Source organism: Alexandromys fortis, unplaced genomic scaffold, assembly GCF_014885135.2.
Source record: "Alexandromys fortis isolate MF-2015 unplaced genomic scaffold, M_Fortis_MF-2015_v1.1 scaffold_113, whole genome shotgun sequence".
Classification (NCBI taxonomy): Eukaryota; Metazoa; Chordata; class Mammalia; order Rodentia; family Cricetidae; genus Alexandromys; species Alexandromys fortis.
In genome coordinates this window covers 5,633,496-5,657,511 of record NW_026067988.1, presented here as the reverse complement: position 1 = coordinate 5,657,511, position 24,016 = coordinate 5,633,496, and the positions used below count along the sequence as shown (strand labels likewise).

The following is a 24,016-nucleotide window of genomic DNA, read 5'->3' as shown; positions in this document are numbered from 1 at the left end:
GGAACAAGGAACAGGTGGTTTTAGGATTGCTTGTGTACTCCCTCTTTCTTCCCCCTGCCATTCCCCTGGTCACAAAGGAGTGTGCCATCTATTAAACAGGGGCATTTGATTTGACTTAATTTGGTTTGATTAGAGTTCTTTGCACCAATGGAGATGGCGTTGGAAAGGCAAGGAATCAGGGAGAGGAGAAGGAGCAGGCATGACCCAACTAGACCCTTCTACAAAACAGACTGCTGGTTGTGTAGGAATTCCATGAGGTGCCACCCTGGCTGTGCTGTGGTGGGGACTTTAAGTGATACAGTTGCCTAATAATCCTAAGAAACTCACCACTCACTGGCTACACTTGGGTAGAATTGCTTCTTTGGTTTGTTGTTAGTGCCCTATTTGAAGTAAAGAGACATTTATTTACATCTGCAAAAAAATGTCAAGCCACAAATGTGTTAGACATTACAGCCAGTTGCAAATGAAGGGGGAGGTTTTAAACACTAGCTGTTAAAGAGGGCTGTGGAGAAATGTTCCTACTTCTCACACTTGAGGAAGATGGCCCAGCATTTTCCAGTTACAAGTAGGTCAATGTTCATGTGAGAATCTCCTAATTTTTAAGAAACAAGGCAGATGTCTAAGCTGTCCTTACATAGCTTTCTGTTGTGTCTAACTGAAATGTGAGAATGCCCAAATGTCACACATTAACCATTTCAACTAATTACTTGCTCTCTACATATTCTCTGATGCACTATTTATATTTTTATTGTATTTTAATTGAGTTGTTCTCACCGCTAAGGTATAAAGTTGCTCACCACTATCCCCACCAAAAATTTTTTGAAATCTGTGGTTTACATTGTGATTCTAATTTAAGTTTAGCTTTCATAATTTTTATTTCTAACATGCTTTTAATTTTATACTAAAAATGTTCTTGATAAGCCCAACATCACAAAGATTTGTGTCATTTTCCATTATATTAAATTTTTTTAATTGGATTTGTATGAGATCTGAAGTCTGTTTTTTTTTTTTTTTTGTTTTGTTTCTTTGTTTTTCTTCCTTTCTAGCATGGAGATGTTTAGATACTCCAGTCAGCTTTTTTAGGAGAGCATTTTCTATATTATTTTATCATTCCTCCTTTGTCATAGAACAGTTGGCTGTTATTTTTCTTTCTGGGTTATTATGAAAAATTTATCACATTTTTTGGCTAATCACAGCATTTTACATTGTGGCCCTACACTGAGACTTGTTGTCAGATTTAAAGTGTAGATAGACGCTGTTCACCAGTTCTGTGTCAGCTACTCAAGGTCTTTTGTGCCTCCATATAAATTATAGAAGAGTTTTGTCTATATCCATCCCTTCCAGCTTTTATTCTGAGTGGATTTTGTCAAATGCCTTTTGCATACTGTCATGTTGACTTCTGTTCCTGAGCCTGTGGATAAACTGACTTGCATGTGTTTCCAGATGTTGAGCCATATTAGCCTCATATACCTAGTCAGTATTCTCTCTGCTTCCACTAGTACAGAAAACTGGCCTTAATCTTAACTTAGATGTTTGTTAAAATTAACTAGTGAAACTACCTGGACTTTATCTTTCCTCCTTTACTAACCATCCTTTGATAACTATTGATTAAATTACTTTGATTAAGAGATTTTAGTTGTACTGTATCTGGAATTCACATTTCTCTTGAAAAACTGTCATATTCAGAAGAGTGTTCAGGTTGGCATGAATGAAAAGCGGCAGTTTAAGGGAATATTTTCACCACTTTGCTTAAGTTCTTTCATTTTGTTTTTCTGTTGGTTCGTTTGAATTTATCAAAGTCATTTAATATCTTTTTATATTTTTCTCTTATATTTTGTGACACATCTATATTGCCATTGAAGAATGGGTCTCAATTCATCTAGCTTACAAATTATATCTGTACTACTACTTTGTTATCCTTTTAATATCTATGGAATAAGGTCACTTCCTTTTATGCTCACATGGATAGCATTTAATTTTTTGTTTTGTTTTCTTTTCCTTTGTCTTGTTTAGCTTGGCTATAAGTTCATTAATATCACTTTCTTTTTAAGCTGTAAGATTTTTGGTTTTGTTGATTTTCCCTATTAATTTATTTCCTTTCTTTGCTTACTTCATATTTTCTGCAGTTTTTTCTAGGTTCCTACAGTGTAGAATAATAAATATACTATTATACACTTGCAGGCTGAAAATATCCCTTCAATGTTGTTTTCACTGTGCTCAGCAAATGATTATAAATTATATTTTCATTTAAAAAAATAGGCCAATTTAACTAATTTTATTTTAACTTTCCAATGTTTATACTTGAATTCTAAGCCTCCTATATACATTTCATCATCACATTCTTCATGTTCCTTAAGAACAAAAATTGATAAGATTATTACCACGTGGATAATAATGTTGTGTGTTTTGCTCTGACCCCATCCATGCTCAAACAATTAAGCATCCTTTGTATAAAATGAAAGGTAAACAAAAAGCTTCTTAAAAGTTATCAGGAAAAAAACATAAATAAAAGTTATCAGGAATGGGTATTTGAGGTTTTCATTTATAACATGTAAAGATGACCCTAAATTGAGCCAGAATTAGCAGGAGAAATTAATCTTGGTTGCTAGCTCTGCTGTCCATGTACTTGTCTATGTGTCTTTAGGAATGGTTTGGAAGATAATGCAAGGCTGGATATCCGAGGTAAGCTTGCTTTGAGAGATGTCAGTACCCAGGCTGAAAAAAAAAAAAAAAACTTTCATATTTTATTAGGAGAACGTTCCTAATTTACAACACATTCTAGCAATTGAAAAAACAAAGATAAGAACAGGTAATGGTAAATCCAATTAAATATTCTTTGGAAGGAAATGCGACAAATGAGTCAAAGGGTTCTGTATTCTCGCTACTCTCCCACTCCTTATACACCAGAATTTCTGTGGTTTAATTGGCTGTATGTAAAATAAGAATGGCATTTGTTCTTTGCAACTCTTTGGCCCATAAAGGCTTTAACTTTCAAAGGGTGCCAAAATGTACTGGGTTTGATTCTGCCAATTTGATGAAAACTAAAAATCCTTCTAAACCACTGAATGCAGATGGAACAATGGGTTTGTTTGGCAGATATCTTTCACAAAAATAACTTCAGAGGAAATGAAAAAGTGACACATGAAAGTCAAAATTTCACACACAAGAATCTGCAATCCTAACCCGTGTAACTATGACAGATATGCAAAATACAAACTGTCTGCGACGGGCCAAGACGCTCTAAACTCTCATACAGTGATTGAAATTCTACCTGTACAGGGCCAGGATTTGCATAATGAGTCAGGACATGGGCCTTCCACTTCTTTTAGCTGTACCGTGTCTGGAATTCACATTTCTCTTCAAAAACTGTCATTTTCAGAAGAGTGTTCAGGTTGGCATGAATGAAAAGCAGCAGTTTTAGGGAATATTTCCACCACTTTGCTTAAGTTCTTTCATTTTGTTTTTGTTTTGTTGTCGGTTCGTTTTCATTTCCTCATGTTTGTTTGTTGCTTATTTACTTCCAGAAAACCAGTCAGGAATTTTCCATTCTGCATTACACAAGCATTGTAGGAGAGGCAGAATGATTGCCAGTGTGGGTTAAGTGTTATGGTCACCTGGAACCCATTTTAAAGTGCCATGCAAAAGCCTTTTGAATTAAGGGAACTGATGAAGAGGACCGGGCATTAGTGATTTTTAAAGGCTACTCCATGCTGCAAATCAATAAATATGATTAAAGTAGAAGATGTTCAGAGGTTCAAAAGGCAACTTACGACAGTCAGTATAGACATTAAAGGAAACGGAAATTAAAGTTTCCATTTTAAATCTTTCCCATCACAGATTTGGTGAAGTTACTTTACTTTAGGAAAGCTTGCGCTAGAAAAAGAACGATCCAGAAGGTCACACAGAAAATTCTGCACTAGAGAAAAGGAACTTGGACATCAATCTGCTTCAGTTGCCCTTCAACCACTTTCTTCTTACCTCCTTCTCATGGTATTATGCATGGTTTTGTAATTTTAACACAGAAACTAACTTTCTAATGCTCTGACATAGACAATAGAAAATTTGCTACAAGAGATAAAGTGGATAATTTGAAGAGGAATCAATAGATATAACTTTTGTAAGAAAACAACAACAAAAAAGCTCTTCTGTTACCTCAATTATAGGAAGTTACTTAATGCAGAACAAAAAGCTACAAATCCAATATATTGATTAGGATTTGTTATTCAGAAATCACACATCTCATTAGGTATCAGTAAACATTATTAAACACATGTCAGCACCATTGTGTGCAGATTTGAACCATCTGTTCCTTAAATTTACAAGTCAAAATTACCTCATATATTTTAATGTAATGTTAAACTTTGATAATCAGGTCAATCCATTAATTAGCTGGATGCTAATTTTAATTGGAAATAAAACATATTTGCCACGCTAGTGAGTTCTCTTAAAGAAACAGTCATATCAGTAAATAAATTAAAGTTTTACAGATAAGCATTTTGGAAACAGAAGCATCTACCACCTATGTGATGGGTTTCTGAGGAAATGGATTTACATTTTAACATTAGTTTTGTGTGTGTGTGTGTGGGTACCATGTATGTGAGTATACAAAATGCCTACTGCCAGCTTTTAATTAAAGTGTGAAGTATTACTATTTTTAGAGAATTGCATGAATGGCAAACATTTCACTTACATTCTACAGTTTATCCTATGGAAAAGTCAAGGCAAGGTACATAATGCTACCTAAGCTACGAATAACATTGCTATCACTGAAGAATACACATGAAAGGCTTTCTTCTGGAGCATCCATCCACTTAGGAGACCCAGAATATGTATGTGGCAGTGACGAGGGAAGGAAAGAGATAGGTCCTAGAGGAAAAATGCACAGGAAGCTGGTTCAGCCTTGGCTGCTAAGAGCACACAACACATCCTCCTATCATAAACCCTCCTATAGCTTTCCTTTAGTTAATAAGGGGGGACTAAAATATTTCTGTACTTTGACTATCAGAGAAGTCCATGCTTATACATCAACTTTAATTTTTGTATATATATTACAAAAAATTTCAAGTTGATGTTCACATTATAACTCAAGTTTACTTCTGTATTTATTTGACAATTGTCATATAGCATGTTTCAAATCAGAGATAACCATAGTTAGAACTCTGAAATACGAATGCATACAAAAGTATAAGTCTGAAATATAATGGGTAAGGAATTCAGAATCTGTGTACCGACTCTAAGGTAGCAAAACCAGTTCTTTAAAAATCATGCATTTTTCATACATAAGCCTTTATCTAAAAGGAAAGTTAAAATAAGAATTTCACATACAGAATGCTAAATGCCATATAATTACTCAGCATGTTTGAACAGATTAAAACATTTCTTGTCTTTATACTGTCAAATAAATAAAGAGCTGCATATATGGGGGATTATCAAAAAACCAAATGCTTTATATTTAGAGTGAAAAATTGAATCACAACTGTCAAAGATCAGGCTGCTACTTCTGATAACAAACGTGATGAGATAGCATCTAGTTCAATATACGCTTTCAACTTGACATGCGAGCTAATAAAAAGGAAGTTGTAGTATTTATTTTGTTTCTTGTACAACAGAAGTCTCTAAAGAGTGATGATCAGAAATGCCCACTAGCAATGCATGAACACAGACAACTTTTTATCTGAAGACAGATTAACTGGTCTACACACTAACTGAAGTAAAACAATAACTGCTTGAATTGTATTTGTATAAAATTTTTAAATTACTATGCATCTATGACTATATCTCAAGGAGAGAATGTCTGTTTTCCATTTCAAAATAAATATAACACCTACACTATTGTAATAAAACAATTTCCCTTCATTCTTTAGCTATTTACTATGTGCCAGACCCTGCATTATCCTCTTCTACTTCATTAATCAGATCTCATCTCCTGTCAACATCTCTTTAAGAAGAAGGGATGAAGGAGAACAGGTAGCCAACTTTGGGTACATTAACTATACTGAGATGCAAATCATACAGTAGAACTAACATACTGTGTGCTAATCAATAAACCCCAGTAGTTTTTCGGGTGCAGGACTGAGTTCTCCATTGTCTTCCTTCTCATCCTCAGCTTCCTTAAGTTGGTAGTCTTGCTTTTCTCCTTCTCCTTCAGCTTCACAAACTCACAAAACCCTGTCAATGCTTCTCAGGCTGTGAAATTTGTTTACTTCCCTGATCAACTCTACTTCTCTATTTTAAGCTCCAAGGCCACTCACTATTTTAGCTTAGAGCTCTATAATCCCAACTGTTCGTGACAAATGTGTGGCAGACATCCAGACTTTTGTAAAGTGTTCTGATAAGGCAACTTAAAAGCTTTGTCCTTTAAGATTGAGAGGTAAGCAAAAAAAAAAAAAAAAAAAAAGGAAAATAATAAAATAATAGTTCCTTTTTGAGCAAACACTGCGAGTGTGCCAGTAGAAACACCATGCACCTTAGATCGCTAAGCACAAATAGATTATCTTTCCCTCTTCCTCATCTACTACCACATCTTCCCTATCTTTCTTTTGACTTTGATGTCTCTGTCACTGTCATAGGTCAGGTATTGTATCTCAGCCACTTACCAACTTTCTGGCACTATAGCTATGTCACCCAGTTCTTCCCAATAGAACTCCTGCAGTGGTAGGAATGGGCTGAATATTTAAAAGAAAATACATTTATTTGCAATGCAAATACAGTAAATATGACTCAGGAAAAAAATAACTGTGTAGCTTAGATTAAATCTGAATTATCAAATTTAAGTAGCAATATATCCTCGATGACAACAGTACTAGGCCAATAGGCCTTCACCTTCTTTTTCCTGCTAATAGAATTACGTTCCTGAATGTATCTGATCACACTACCTGGCTTACAGAACTAATGTATGGCTAGAAAACCACCACTGTGAGGCATGACATTTAGGAATATTTACTCGCTTCCTATTTCACTTCTCTTTTCCCTAATTCCTGTCCCATGAAGAATGCAAAGAATGTCCTATGAAGAATGCAAAGGCCATTATATACACACATGTGCAATGCAATAAGCTTTATGCCAACTGTTTTCTTTTGCTTATAATTTTTTTTCCAGAAAATACATACATAAGTCAAGAATCAGTTTATTTTTCTCTTTTTCCTCTGGATACTTAGCCACTACCCTCTTCCAGCTAAGCTGGCCTCTCTGGCCTAACTTGACTGTCATACAGTTTTGTAAACAGCTCCATTAAAGCACTGAATCATCGTAATATGAATAAGTAAATATAAATAAGCAAACAAATACACCTGTGGTTTACCTCTAGGAAATGGGAATTCCACATATGCCAGGTAAAATATTTATCACCTACCTCAGTGATGGGCTATGGGTAAACCACCCATCACAGGGTTTACCCCAAGTAAACACTGATGCACAAAGCCTATGGTGGGTGTTGCAGGATATGTCTCCTGCAGCAGGAAATTTAAGCAAATACAGAAAGTTGTAGGTATAAAGGCAGAAAAATAAAAGAGGAAGAGAGAAGTTCATGAAACCTTGATGCCTGTGGAGGCCTGGGCTCAGGACAGCTGTGGGAAAAGGTGACTGTAAAGTTACCATGGGGATGGCCATTCACCAGCCAACAGCCAAAGCTGAACCAGATCCTCACAGTCTCTACCAAGCTAGGAATAATAAAAGCCAAATTCCTTAATCAGAGAGTGTGGATGTCACAAGGTTAACTGATAAGAATTTATGGCAAACAGATCACTAAAGTACTATTACCATGACACATACCCCAGGAAAGACGTCTGTTATACAAAACACTGAATATGTTAGTTACAGATAAATTCAAGTTGGAAGGAACCAGAAGAAAACAATAAGGCATTAAATAAACTCACTGAGTTTTCATAACCTCTAAAACTACGGTTGGATAGAAATATTTTTAATTCATCAATGAGGTCTGAAATGCATGTATTCATAAAAATATTTTCTCTTCATATATATAAATCTTACTTCTCTTTTAGTCTGCACATGCAAAATAATGTAGAGAAATGTTTAAACAGTTAAAGGCAAAAAAAACTCAGCAGTCCTAAGCAACAGTTAATATACATCACTAAATGACAGTACCTGAACTAAATAAATATAAAGCCTAAATGATATTTTGACGTTCTATTTCACTGGTTTGAGAAAGCATAGGTTTAGGAAATAATTTAGTTATTAAACAAAATCCTTCAGTTGGATTTGCAGATCAGAGAAAATTAATATTTGGATTTAGTTCAGAGGTTGAGTAAATTAGCTCAGTTCACTCTAGGTTTGAGTTCATGGTTCAGTTCAAGTTCTTGATAATGAGCCCATCAAAATAAAAATATTTAAATAATGTAATCAGGGCTGACATTTAAGAGTAAGTGTTCAGGCAAATATGTGTTTTAAAAAAAAACAAACTCACTTTACAGAGAGAGCTAAGGTCAAATCCGAAGGTTTGAGCATTCCGGGAGCCAGCATTCATGTAGTTTCCCATTAGCAACACAAGTTCCAGCAACTTGCTAAAGCTGTTGCTCTTCTTGATCTCTTCGCAGGCAGTACTGACAGCCATGATGTCAGGTTTGATGTTGTTCACCTGCTCTTCAAATTGAAGCTTAAAGAGAATAGCACTGAGCCGTGGCCGGAGTCTCTTCACATTGCTCATCTGATTGAAAAGAAAATAGCAGATTTCCTTTAAAATGCATGGTATACTTCAGTACTGTACCTCGGCAAGTAATCTGGGATGATTTATTGGTATGACAGTACGGAAGAAGCAATATGTCCCCTGAAACTGATGGCAGGAAGAGGAGAGCTCTGCTTGTTTCTGTAAGGAATCCAGACATCCTTCAAAAACAAAATTAACAATTCAGATATGCAAAGAAATGAAAGCTTTAATGAAACAGTGAAATTTAATTAAGCAATCAAATAAACATTAAAAACCCCCAAGTTTTAAGAAATGTAACAGGATACACAGGAAACAGACTACAAAGCAATCACATCGACATGAAATAATCTTTGTTCAATACTGAAATACATTGGGTCATGTTTAAAACATATTCAGAAAGGTCTAAAAAGGGTTTGTTTGCCTCAAATAGCAACTGCCGTCCTCAGAAGCCCTGCTGACTAACAGTATGTGTTAGATAGAGGGAGAGTAAATAGGTCCCAATTTGTACTAAATTGACTTTCTTCAGAAACACAGAAAGTAGAATGGCTCCTGACACATACTAAATTAGCAGAATCAAAGTTAGGAAACATGGGCGTAGCAGGAGACGGAGTGGCACAAAGCCACGGGGCTGTCACATGCCAAGGTAACCTTGGAGAGGGACTCAGTTTTGCTGCCGAGGAATACAGAAGGCGACACTTGTAAGCAAGAACCAAGGGGCCCATTCTTCCCCTTAAGTTAACACCCTCTGTTCTAGCTACACACAAGGCGAAAATCCACATAGGTGGCCAAAGAAATTGCCCCTCGGTTACAATGAATTCCTTCATAAAATACATTATCAATATGAGGTCTTGGTAACACAGATGGGGCAGGAATAATAAAACTGTTAAAGCTGTTTAAGCAAAGATCAAAAGATGTTTGAGGAAAAGACAGATAACAATGAGACAACACAACAGGACTAAAAGAGATGAAGTTTCTTGTTCAAGATACGCAAAGAGTAAGATGAGATGTTAAATAAAACTTGTATGGAACACAAGATATAATAAAAACAGGATTATTCCATAATTCTAAATTTTCTTTAGGTCCCCATAAGATTATCAACACCCCCAACCAGCAGGAAGTAGTCTGGAAAACTACATCCATGTTCCCAAAAAAATGGACTATGGATATTTTCCTTTGTTTAGAATATTGGTTACAAGTTATTATGGCTAATGGTCAGGAGACAAGCTAAACAAAGGATATTTGATTTAGAGTTCTTGTTTTATGCTTGTTTTTTTTTTAAAGAGGGGGAAGTGGTGTGGGACAATGGTCTGTACTCTGTCAATTATATTTTAAATAAACGCTGAATTGCCAGGAAGAAAGTATAGGCAGACAACCAGACAGGAAGTAGAGGTGGGTCAATGAGAACAGGAAAATTCTGGGAAGAAGGAAGTCCTAGTCTGCAGTCCTATCCCAGCCAGAGAAGAAGCAAGATGTGACGGCCCTGCTGAATAAGGTACCGAGCCACGTGGCTAACACAGATAAGAATAATGGGCTAATATAAGTTGTAAGAGTTAATAAGAAGCTTGAGATACTGGGCCAATCAGTTTATTACTAAAAAAAGAAAATCAGGATTACAGGATTATTTAGAAAAACGTAACATGCTCATATACATGTCATTTAAATTAAATGGTTTTTTAAAGAAAATGTGACTGGAGAGGACTTGCATAGAATAATGAGGTCCTGGATTAGACTCTGATTTAAAAAGATGGTACGGACTGCAGTTGCTTCCCAAACTACCACAGAGTATTATACTAATTATAAATGCTCAGTCGATAGCTCAGGTTTATTACTAAGTCTTACATTTCAATTAACCAATATTTCTATTTATGCTTTGCCATGTGGCTCATGGCTTTTTACATCATTTTCTACATATCCTGCTTACTTGGTGGCTGGGTTGTATCTACCTGACTTGGCCCCTCTTCATCCCAGCATCCCAGTTTGATTGTCCTACCTAACTTTATCATGTCTTGCTATAGGCCAATCAGCTTCTTTAATACCTAGTGTGAGTAATGCATATTCATAGTGTACAGAAAGATTATTCTATCCCACAGCAGTGTGCAATGCAAGAAGCAAGCTTCTAAGAACCAAACTAGAATAACTAGTGAAAATTTCACTCTAGAGGCACTATGAATGCTGCAATTTCTGTCTAGGGAAAATGAAAAAAAAAAGAAGAAATACCATTTTCCCTTACAATAAAGTAAAAAGACAATAGGCTCAACAAAGGCATTTTAATGTGTTTTGTAGCTTGAGCAATATAAACTTATAGAAAGAGAAAAGGTCACTCTATTAGAAAATTAAGTCCTACATTACACTGATATCTGTAATACAAAAAGTAAGGATAAATGGTGATTACCTCTCATAACATTATTATATTTAAAATACATCTCATGACCTCAAACAGATAAACTTCCCTAAATTATTTATTAATCCTTAAACACTGTGATGACCAACAGCCACATACCTTGGTTGTGCAGATGCTACTGTATTAAATTTAATACCTTTAGAATAATAAGGAACACAAGAGCACTAAAATGAAGGACATATAATCACGGCCACTCAAAAGGTGAATGATGACCCATGACATCTCTAGTTTTCCTTGGTCCTCATTTGCAATTAGGAAATCAGGTCCAGGCACTTTGCAGGTAACATTAGAAATAATTCTCTAGTATCCCAAGTAATGCTGAGATATTATTGCAAAATGTTAATTCTAGCAGATATTAATGTACTATTTTATGCATAAAGAGGAAGAGAAAAAATGGCTGTTTAAATGCCTAGATTATATCACCCCAAAATATGCTAAAGTTTCCCTTCTGACAAGCTAACCATATGTAGCCAACAGAAAGTAATTAATTTTCCTAGGAAAACATAACCCAGATTTGTATGACTAATGAGTGTATCTGGCACCGAGGACAGGTACCTGGGAAAGAGAAAGTCTATGATGTAATGCTGCATATTCGTGAAACCCTGAGAAAGCAAAGTCATGGGAGATAACCTAAAAACAGCTGCTATGAAGAGGACTTTGGCTTTTATTAGATATCTGGTACATATTGCTCATTCTGCAAACTCGGATAAATTAGTATTAGGCTGTTTCTAGATTACATGTCTGAAGCAAAATTACTGTGTTAGAATGCAACTTACAGGTCAACCTTAGCCCCTTGTGGTGAACGCTTTCCTTATTTAAGGATGAGACCACGTCAGAGCAATGGTCTAACGACAAAAATATTAAGAGTATTCTTCTGAATGGGAATTAATCAATGTTTGCTTCGGGTAGACTAAAATTTTAAAATAAAGTTAAGGAAAATATTGTACAAACTTGAAAGCATTTTCTTGTCCTCACTATTTCCCATATTTCACCAACACTGAGGACTTGCATCCTGCTCTTAGGGAACTTGCAGTCCGCTGAATGCAGAAATGGAAAGCCTACCTAGTGCTGTTCCAGTACTTGGACTGGAACAGAAAGCCATGGAGGAGAGAGCAAATGGGAAAGAGAACAAGAGGGCAGGAGGAAGAGGAAAAGTGGACTGCAAGCTAAATAATGAGAATGTCAGGGGGAAAAACCATGACTTCATTTTACAGTTAAGATTATTGTTTGAAATACAAACTCAAGATACCCAAGTTTATCATAGTTATTTATAATCTGAAGATCAATCTAAAAAATTAAAAAGTGCTTTGACTTCAGTTGTATTTATTTTTTGTTTTTTCAATACAGGGTTTCTCTGTAGCTTTTGGAGCCTGTCTGGGAACTAGCTCTTGTAGACCAGGCTGGCCTTGAACTCACAAAGATTCGCCTGCTTTTGCCTCCTGAGAGCTGGGACTAAAGGCGTGTGCCACCGCCAGGCAACTTCAGTTGTATTTTTAAAAACTGCTTAAAAAGATGTATTTTTTTTTAACAAGTCTGAGGGATTTGCACGTATGTCTGTGCCCCATGTACTTGCAGTGCATGCAGAGGCCACCAGATGGCAATGGATCCTGGGAAACAAGAGTTACAAGATGGTTATACATCAACATGGGAATCAAACTGGGTTTTCTGGGAGAGCAGAAAAATCACTGAACCCTCTTCTCTAGCCTATCAGTCCTAATTCTGAAGAGTACAACTGATGACCATCACTCACAGGTAACACCAGCTGATTAAAGTGCTAACTAAAGAGTAAACAAGAAGCAAGGTCAAAAAGGAAACTTTTTTCAAACTTCTATTTCTTGGGCATAAACATGAGTGGTGGCGTAGAGAAATGCAAAAGTCAATAAAAAAAATCAAAGAAGCAACGAGAATAGACTGGGACCATTATGAACTGTGAGTCACAGAGGTCCTAACTATTGTTTTTGGAGCCCACCTCTTCACAGTTAGTACTCTCTTCAACAGTGGAAGATGTAACATCCCATAATTTAATTATGGTATAATTTTATCCATTATTGCATAGAGGAAAACCAACTTTTTAAATTTTATACCAGCGGTGTATTAACATTCACTACAGTTCTCTTTCAAGTCCTTTTAGTCAGGAATTGGACTTAGGAAAAATTAAAAGGATTTTTTTCATCATCTACTTGGCAGAGTTTATATGGTCCTATCTCAAAAGAAACTTAAGTAATCAATCAATCTCTTTGTCAATATTCCTTAACGTCATAAAACTAACCAGTGAAGATTCTAGCACTACATAACCAGTTGATTGAAAAGATCCAGCTAGAATATAACTGCGCTAATGCTCCAGATGCCCACGTGGCAAACACCTACCTTGCACCTTAGCACCACCTGAGGACCAGTGTGGAAATCCAGTCACAATGTGTAAACCACCTGGAAAGGTCCTCAAGCTATATATGCTATGTTTTCTTATGAGAATGAATATAGTTTCTAGGGAATATGTCCCTTCCAGCTGTGGCCCGCTGTCATCTTGATGTCTTTCCGTTCTTCATACAAAGGACTGGTACTGACAGTGCTGAGCTGGCAGTGTGTAGGGATAAGCCCGCCCCTTGGGGGCGGGCTCGCCTCGGGCGAATGTTTACTGATAAATTGGGTGCGCGCCCCTTCCTGCTTCCGGTACTCCGCTGGAACCTTGGTTTCGTGAGTCTGGTTTTTCCATTAAAATTGTTCAAATATCTATTACTATTGGTCTTCATTAATCTAAACCGCCACAGCAGTGCTCCTACAGATCTGCTATTCTGACCCAGCCTCTGCTTAGACCTGTCTAAGAGTACATCCTTCCATTTTCTGTGGGAGAGGGATGATAAACAACAAGGTGGTCAAAACAGCTGCTCTGCTTCTCAAAGACAAGAGCAGTTGAGAAAATACTGGGATCTAACAGGAGTGAAGACATTAAAGCAAAGTTTTAAACTTGCTCTTTCTAATTATGTGAAAAAAATATGTCTATCTTCCACTGTTAGCAGGCCAATATGTTCATGATCTCCAGAAAACTCAGGGAGGAAAAAAGTTAATTTCATTTGTAGGAAAAGCTGTTTAAAAAAAAAAAAAGAACGAAAAAGAAAGAAAAAACTATTCATGTGCCTTATGTCTGGGTAGTACTCAGAATATCAAAAATGTTTTTAAAATAAATGTGGCCTTATGATATTAAAGCTGTTATGCTAAAATTATTTGAGAAAACTAAACAACAGCAAAGTACATATGGTAAAATTTTTACATACTTATAGATGCAAAGCAACGCCAAGGCTTGTACATTTATACTCCCTATAAATCTGCTTTCAATTTCACTGATTCCTCTGCTCGCTCCAATATACTATTAAATCTATGAATTAAAAATTTCAATTTAGTTATTGAACTTTTCAGTTCTAGTATTCCCATATGGTACATTTTTGTCATGTTCATTTCCTTGCAAGTATTTCTTAATTAAGACCATATTTTCGTTTCCTTGTCTACTCCCTTCCCCCAGCCCTTTCCTATTGGGCTTGAAGATCATCACGGCATTCACATTATGTTTGCAGACGTGAAATCCACAATCAAAACCATTTGGAAACAGATTTATTTTGCCATTTTCCCTAACAATTTCTCTAATTTCCTTAATTTTAAGTACTGTATTTTCAAGCGGGGCCCACGCAGAATTCCACAGCCTCCCTTTGGAGATTATGTGGTCTTATTTCAGCAGAAAAAAACCGCTACTAGTTGATCATCACATTGGGTGCCCAGGGCTTCCTTCCATTCCTTCTCTGTTTAAGAAGTTCTGTAAATTAAGAGGCATCTCTCTAACATTCTAAGTAGAATTCAATCTATATCTTCCCTCGGGAGGTGAATGTTAGTTTTGAGGTGCGAAGTGGCATCAAATAGATCTTTCCCTATGGTGGTGTCCCTCATGCCTTAATAGCTTTCTTTCTCTTTTTCCTTGGCTCAAGTCGTTATCAAACATGTTGATAAAGCATTCCTCCATTGGACAGGGCCAGAAGTTCAGTGCCTCCCAGCAGATGCCATTTGACACTCGTCTTGTTGGATGTTCAGATGCTGTAGTTTACATTTGTACTTCCGTAGCTGCTCTGTGGCCAACTGTACCCTGTGTCAGCCTCTAGACAAGGTAGATACCTACAGAAGTAGGTATCAAGGTAGATACCTACATAAGTGCCAAGTGCCCAAACAGAAAGCCCCTTCCTCTTTTGCCCTGCAAATGGTGGTTCTGGTACAATTGCTTTCTGCCTTGTGGCTCAAAGAGCATAACCTTAGCTCTAAGTTATCTTTAAGAAGAATTTTTTTTGACAGAAAAAAAAGGCTAGAAGGGGCTGAGTTCTGGAGATGTAGGAGTTTTTTATTTCTTTTCTCATGGAACACAGCTTACTCTACAGACAGTTCGGTCTTGATAAGAAAGCCTGTGTATTTTCTCTAGTCTTTGTATTCTACATGGCTCTCATAAATTTGTTAAATTATTTCTTTATATTTTATGGTTTCTGATATTAATAGAAATGGAATTCTAAAAGCATTTTTGAGGGTACAATTTCTATTAAAATATTGAAACCCACTTCACTTAAATGAACCAATTATTTATTTCTTGCCTCATGTTCCATCATATTCTATACTGTGGCTACATGAACTGGTATCTACAAGATTTTTCTGTTAGGCGTTTCCTTTTAATAGTACTAATTCATGAAGATTCTTTTAGGCCACATGGGTACTTCAAATATATACAATTATATAATATAGATCAAAAGTTACTTGTGTATAAATCATATCAAAAGTTCTACATGTATATGTCAAAAGTTCCACATGTATATAATATATCAAAAGTTCGACATGTATATAATATATATCTAAAGTTCCACATGTAAATAACATATCAAAAGTTCCACATGTATATAACATATATTAAAAGTTCCTACGAGAATAACACTCTGAGAGAACAGTTCTTATAGTATTTCTGAAATTTATGAAAACTGACCTTTACAGACCTTTCAAACACAATAGAGCTTTAAGGAGCATGGAATAAAACTTCAAATGAGCCAGGATATATCTCTGATAATTATACATTAAACTAGAAGTAAAAGAAAATTGCCTAATTCTACAGTAATTTATTTAAGGACAGCCTCATTTCCCCAATATATTTCCTGCAAAGATTTACAGAGATCCATGAGACATCTGTATTCAAACTTCGGGGGTACAAAAGAAAACATCCTAGGCAATGGATGATATTCTCAACTAAAAACCACCCTACAAACATTGCTTGCAAGGTGCTGAATCATAAGACATCCTTGGCTTATATGTGAAAAACACTAAAGGCTTTACTCCTCATGAATGATGTAGGACTGACTAGCAATTAGGATGTGACTGGAATGGTGTTTTGTTTTTCCAAATGAAACAAGTCAACTATGCAATAAAATTTCAGTACTATATAGATGGCCTAACCAAAAAAGATCATGCTTTGATACAAACAAGAAAAAAGAATATATAAACCATCAAAAAGACCTACAATTGCATTATAAACTTAAATGCCTCCCTTTTTTTGTTTTGATTATATAGACACTTTTAAATCCCTAAATTAAAAAAATAGACACATAAGTTCCAAAAATATTATCTAAAATTAGCAACAATTTCAGGTCTTCATTTAGATAAACTTTGTAACAGCAAAGTTAAACTTAAAGGTTAAAAGCAATTATCCACAGGAAGGCAGCATACAGAAGTCCCCAATAAAAATAACTGAGTTCAAAAGGCACCTATAGCAAACAAACAGGAGAAATTGGCACAATAAGGAAAGAAGGATGAATAAATGAAAAATGCGGCGATCTAGGTAAAGAATGAAGGCAGATGGCATCATTCTAATCAATACTTGCATGAGGACTTGACATGCAAGCCCCAAAGCATGAAAAGGTGAAAATAAAGAGAAATGTGCCCTGATGACAAGAACCTGGAGATGGATGAAACAGAGGGCAAGGAAGGGAGGAGGAAGTAATGAGGGGAAAACAAAAACCAACTCTCTTCAAAATCATGATGTAACAAACCTCAAGAACAAAAAGAAAATCAAAATGAATTCCAGGAGACCAGAATTATCGATAAAGGTAATTCTTGAGTAGGAAGGGAAATGGTGTCAAAGAGATAGAATGCAAATAAAAATAGACAGGGGTTGGTGTGCTACTGTTTGATTTTTTTCTTTAATGCTAGAGCCTCATGGAGCCCAGGCTCATGTAATGGCAATGCTATCCCTGAATATTGAATCCCCCTGCTTCTACCCCCTAAACACTGGAATTACAAGCATGTACTATCATGACTGGACAGAAAAAGTTTATCAGAGATTTAGAATCTCCTTTAAAAATATATTCTCCAAGGGTGATGAGATTGATCTCCAGGAGAAGACATGGAGCCAAGTCCACTGGCTTGACTTCTTTCTGTCCCTGGGAATCACATGGTGGAACAACAGATATGGCTTTAGAAGTACCTTCTGATTATGTTACATGCTCCCCATGTAGGCGTACACATGAAGGCTAATTAAATGTAAACTAAATGAAGAATATTCACTTCAAAGGCAATTAGCAAAATAGCAAAACAACATGAACATGTAAGTTACCAAAAACACCGAAGGCTTTGTTAAAAGGAATTGTAAGAAGGCAGAAAAACAGTACGAAAACCACATGAATAGAAACTAGATGACAACTTTAAACCGATGCATACATGACCACATTTTTTAAAGTCTCAATCATTTATTTTACCTTTGTTATGAGATAATATACTATGAGCCCAAGCTATAAATAATTGCAAAAATAGTCCAATTTGAGTGTAGAAATCTCAGAATTGGTAAAAAGCAAAACTCAGATTGGAGTGTAGGTTCGATAGTGGAACCTCTCCCTAACATATTACCCTAGCTTCATAAAAAGAAAAAGGAGTGGCAAATGGGCAGGCTACCTAGCTTAACCATCATTCTGTCTACAAGAACGATAGGCTAAAGGGAAAAGATACTGTAATCAGAAAAAATATGAAATTTGGCATCCATCCATTTGGTTATGATGAACAGCATAGCATCACCATTGCCAACTGTCTTAGTCACTGTTCTATTGCAATGAAGAAATACCATTACCATGACCAAGGCAATCTTCTAAAAAAACCCATCTAATTGGGGCTTGCTTACCATTAAAGAGGTTGGGTTCATTATAGTCATGTCAGGAAGATGAGAGCAAGGCCTAGGCCCAATCCAATAAGGTCACACTCATATACCTTCTCAAGCAGTTTCACTCCCAATATAAGAGCATTTAGGGGCCATTCTCATCCAATCAGCACAGTCCACTCGCTGGTCCCCATAGGTGTATAGCCATATCATAAGGGAAAAATGCATTCAGTCAAACTTCAAAATTGCCCATTGTCTATACTCAACACTATTTAACAGTTCAAAGCTCAGTCTCTTCTGAGATCAAGGAAATCTCTTAGCTTTCAAAATCAAAACAAAAACAGTTTATATACTTCTAAAATACAATGGAACATTCCAAAAGGGAAGAAAGAAAGGAGAGTGAGGACATGTTGGATCAAGGAAATCTAAAGACCAACAGGGAAAACTCCATGTCTGATGTCAAATTGATCTTCAGCTTGCCAACTCTTTCAGCTTTGTTGACTTCAACATCCATCTTTTGGGATGATTCAACACTCAAAATTTGGTGTTTTGGGGTAAGTGTCCATGACTCTGGCATATCCAACATCTTTGGGTCTCCAGCATAACCAAAGATTCACTTGCACATGTTCATACAAGAACTTCTCTGTGCTTCTATGCAGAGACACCTATGACAGGTGCCTGATTTCAAAGGCTTTCCTTAGCCACAGGAGTTTCAACAACTGGTTTGCTTGTATTCTCGACATAGTCATGGACACATACGCATAGTCATGTGGTGGAAGCTGACAAGGTTAGCTCCTTGCTGGGATTGAAACATGGCCACTTCCTTTAGTTACATTTGCATCAACTTTCTGATGGTAAAGGTTACTTCACTGCCTAAGCTTTTTAATTCTTTTCCAGAAGTTAGCTGGGTGGGATCTTGCCCTAGAGTCACCATACCATTTATTCCACTTAGCATCAGAATTTCAACTTTTTATCTCCTTGAGCACTAGACTCTAACAAAATGCTTTTTGGCATTCTCCTTCTCCTTAAACTGTATATTTTGCAGTTTTCTATGCCTCACTTGCTACTTTTCATTAAAGATCTGCATAACAATGATCACCATTAACCACGTGACATGAGAAATATAAGGCTGTTTCTAAATCTTTTCTGTCAATGCTACTAATCCAATACTCATCAATTTAGCTTCTAGCAAATTTTAGCACAAGGGCAGAAAACAGCTATATTCTTTGTGAAAATATCACAAGAACAGTCTCTAGAGCACGTGTTCATATTCTTGATCTAATATTCTGCTCATCTGAAACTTCTTGTTCTGGGGATCCCCACATTACACATCAACCTCATCCCCACTGTTTTCCATGTTCCTACAGGGATGATCCATTAAGTCCCATTTAAAGTGCCCAACCACTTTTCTAGTCTTAAGTCTCAAATCTATATTACTCCAGAAAACAAGCATGGTCAAGGCCAGTCACAACAATAGTCCATTCCTGTGAGTACCAACTTCTGTCTTACTGGAGGTTGTATTGTTGTAAAGAGAATCTATGACCAATGCAACACCTATAAAAGAAACATTTACATAGGATTTGCTTACCATTTGAGAGGTTTAGTCCATTCTCATCATGGCAGAGAGCATGATGGTAAGCATGGTGCTGGAGCAGTAACTAAAAGCTACATCTTGATCCACAGGCAAGAGAGAAAAAAAAATTGACCTAGACCTAGCATGGGCTTTTGAAACATCAGAGCCCACCCCACAATCTCCAACAAGGTCACACCTACTTCAACAAGGCCACAATTATGAATACTCCTCAAATAACAGTAACGCTACTCCCAGCTGACTAAATATTTAAATATGAACCTATGGGGCCATTTTATTAAAACTACACTGCGATTAAATCTCCTTCAACAATATTACTTTTTTTTTTTTTTTTTTTGGTTTTTCGAGACAGGGTTTCTCTATGGTTTTGGAGCCTGTCCTGGAACTAGCTCTTGTAGACCAGGCTGGTCTCGAACTCACAGAGATCCGCCTGCCTCTGCCTCCCGAGTGCTGGGATTAAAGGCGTGCGGTTTGGTGTTACAACAGCCTATGCTTCCAGGACTCTAAAAAGTGAGGCTGGAGGACAGCAAGTTAAGGGTAAGCCTGGGCTACACAATAGGCCATCACTTAAAGCACATATAAATAAAAAGTACATTCTCTTCTACTTTAACTTTGGCTTGCTGCTGGCATTTCACTGACATAAATGAACACATAGAAGCATGCAATCCCTTCAATCCATTTCATTGACAGGAATGAAATAAATACGTAGAAGAACTCAATCCTTTCCTGGTTTTGTAAATTTCACTGTACTGGAGGGATTTGAAAAATCATTAAAATACTATAAACATACTTCCATTCAAGAGTCACTTTGACTAAAGCCCCGGAACTTGCAAATGTTTAACTAATTATATATTCAAGACTGATCAACAGACGAAGTAAAAGTTAATCACAAAATAAAAGCAGGATCTAAACAACAACTTCAACAGCATAACTCATGGGTAGAATACCGTAGGTAGGTCCAAAACTTAATCAACTAAGAAATATTCAAATTTTTGTTTGTTTGTTTGTTTTGTTTTGTTTCCTCCTTTTGCGGGAGGCTGAGGCAGAGAGGCATTGAATTGGCTCCCAAGCTTCAGAATAGCTTATTTAAAGGTAATGAGAAAGAGGTGTTCCCTGTGATGTTTGCCAACTAGCTTACATTTTTAAGTGATAACAACTCAAAATAGCTCTTACATGACAAATTCCCAGATATTTTGTACGTGCCATTTTATACAATCTTGCTGTTTCTCTCTGATGCCACCATATTAATGTCAAAGAAGGTTGGTATTTATTGCAAATACAGGCTCACTAACAATGACACCTTACTGTGTTTCTGAGTTTTGATTGTTTGTTGTATTCATTCTGCTTCTTCAGTAGGACAAAGAACTTTCATTTGGAGACTTCTACAAAGAATTCACAGGCTTTTCAGAAATCTCCTCAATGTTTACTTGAAGTTACTCTTCAGGTCAATACAGGGGTAGAAACATTTTGGGAGCATTCAAATTTAGCCCTCAGGGTACTTTTGATCAAGTAACTCTCTAGCCTTCAATAAGGAAGAGTTCCCAATCTTTGTGAAGACAATATAGATGAGATCTGAATCTGAAAGTCATACAGAATGTGAGAACAATGAAAATATTGGCCAAACACGACAATCGGGCAATGCGCGGAATGGATGAGAATATAAGAAACATGCACTGAAACCTGCATTTGAAGAGAGTGAGCAAAAAGCAGTGTCTAGATACCTTTGATACCACAATCAGCAGTAAACCCTGGATATCTCCATGAACAGCAAGTACCAAGCTGAGGCCATAGCAGACATAGTACCTCTGAGATGAGGAAAAACAAAGCAGGAGAATAAATCACACAGTGTATGAGAACAGAGCAGTATTTAGTTTAGCAATAAGGTGAAAGATTGTCAAAAGCTCAAACAAAGCTGAAAAATAACTTAGCTGATGGAATATTTGTCTTGCAAGCAAAATGACAGCATATGATTCCAGACCCCACATAAAAAAGCAAGCTGTTATGACACATAACATAATCAACGCGCTACTAAAGTGGAGATGGGTGGATTCCTGAGGCAGGCAAGCTGGCTAGATAAGCTCTCAGCCTACTGGGCAAGTTCGAGGCCAATGAGACACCCTCTCTGGGAAAAAAAAAAAAAAAAAAAACACAAAACAGAAAACAAGGGGGCGGGAGGAAGGTGACCAATCCCAAAGAACAACACCAGCAGCAGCAAGTTATCTTCTCCTTACCACATGAACACACACACCTCGATTACTTTTCTATTAACTAGCAATAGAAATGCAGAAGATTTTTATAAAATTCTAGGCAAGAACTTAGGCAAAAAAAAATAATGTGGCAATGAAACTCTTAACACTGCTAGAAGCTTAAATCCATTATCTATACACTATTGTTCAATAGACCTTTTTAAAAGCTTGAGTGCTTTGTTTTGTTTTTTGGGTCCATAATGACAATTTTTAACAGGATTCTAATCAAAGGATGGAAATGCTGTATTTCACTATAGCATAAAAGGCTATACAGTTTACTGTAGAAAAAGAAACAACATGGCATAAAAGAGCGATCCAAAATTCAATCCAACATTCAATCAATTTCATTGAAAACCACTAACTACGGTAACTCCTCAAGAATTTAAAATTTATAAACCAAGCCTTGACTACTTAATGTATAAATGTAAATAAAATGCAAGAAAGATACTAACGCAGAAAAATAATAGAAAACCTAAGTATTTGGAGGAATTTTCAGCTATTCTTGGCCTTATAAAAATTGTGGGAAATACACTGAGACAAATTACTTGGTGGTCATGGTGAAGCTGATGGTAAATAAGCTATGATAGCACTTCACTAAAGGAAGAAAAAAAATCAACTCAACTACTCCATATTCCTCCTCCAAACAAAACAATATCTGGACTTGGACAAAAACTGACAGCCCTGGAAACAGCAGTAATAATGGATCATAGCTGAGCTGCAGGAAAAGAAACTCGACCCAATGTTAGAGGAAAGAAAACAAACACATTCATCCTTTCAAAAGAGCAAAGTCTGCTATGCAAGATAAGGGTACTTAATGATACATACAGTTAAACACAAAATAAAAAAATAAAAGCAAATAACATGAAGAAAAAACTCAGACAAATATCCTAACTAATCCAATGAATATGGGGTCAAAGCAGCACCAAGCTCTGTTCTAGGAGCCAGAGGTAAATTAAACAGAAATATACAATTTATTATGGTATCCCTGAGAAGTGGTGAAGTCTTGAGCCCGAGAGAATTGTTTGCTTATTAATTTAGTGACAAAAATAGGAAAAGGTAGCAGGAACACAAGTATAGGGACTCAGATGAGGCAGTCTTTGCATTATGCTGTTTGAAGAAGAAAGGAAAGTCCACTCCCATTTGGGCCCTTAGTCACTGAGGGAAAACATACTGCTATTTTGGGTTTTACAAGAAAAACAGAAACAAGACAGGTCATGAGAAATACAATATAAGGCCAAGTCTATCTTTTAATTGTTTTCCTTTGAATTATTTTATCCCCCCTCTCTCTGTGTATGTGATGTGTACACATACACACACATATGCAGGTATATATACATGCACATATGAATGCAGATTAGATAGATAGATAGATAGATAGATAGATAGATAGATAGATAGATAGACAGACAGACAGACAGACAGACTGATAGACATAACTTGCCAATATTGTAAGAGGTTTGAAACTAGGAATAATACACTAGGGTAGAAACAACGAGACATTAAAATTGGAAAGCAGAAATCATCAGTATGGCAGTTCTTGGTTAAGACATTTATACATACATGTTTTGGTTAAGTGTAGTGGGGCGTATGCATGAATTATGAATGTGTTGTGTGTGATGTGCGCACATGTTGTATGTGGTCTATCAATACGTTTTTTGTACATGGAGGCCAGAGAACTTGGATATCAGCTTCTATGTCTTTCTCATCTAGCCGCACGAGATACAGTTTCTCAGTGAACCTGGAGTATGCCACTCTTACTAGAGGTCGACTTCTTACCACGTCCCAGTGTAAGAACATGGGTGTTGTGGATGAAAACTCAGGTCCTTGTACTTGCTCAATAAGCAAGCACTCTTAACCAGTGATCCACCTCCAGAGCATCCACGATTTGTAGTTTTTGTTACTTTAAGGTGCTATTGTACAAATACTGTGAGTATACTAACTTACTTTGTGAATGATT

The 24,016-nt window shown here is 36.4% G+C and overlaps 1 protein-coding gene across 1 annotated transcript in view; it reads right to left on the bottom strand.

The window, feature by feature from the left end:
* The window catches only part of Diaph3 (diaphanous related formin 3), a 444,266-nt gene that overhangs the window by 194,237 nt on the left and 226,013 nt on the right, over positions 1-24,016 (bottom strand). Inside the window, exon 20 of the mRNA XM_050159516.1 lies at positions 8,423-8,662. Within this exon, the coding sequence (XP_050015473.1) occupies positions 8,423-8,662 (240 nt within the window). The remainder of the gene's footprint in view (positions 1-8,422; positions 8,663-24,016) is intronic.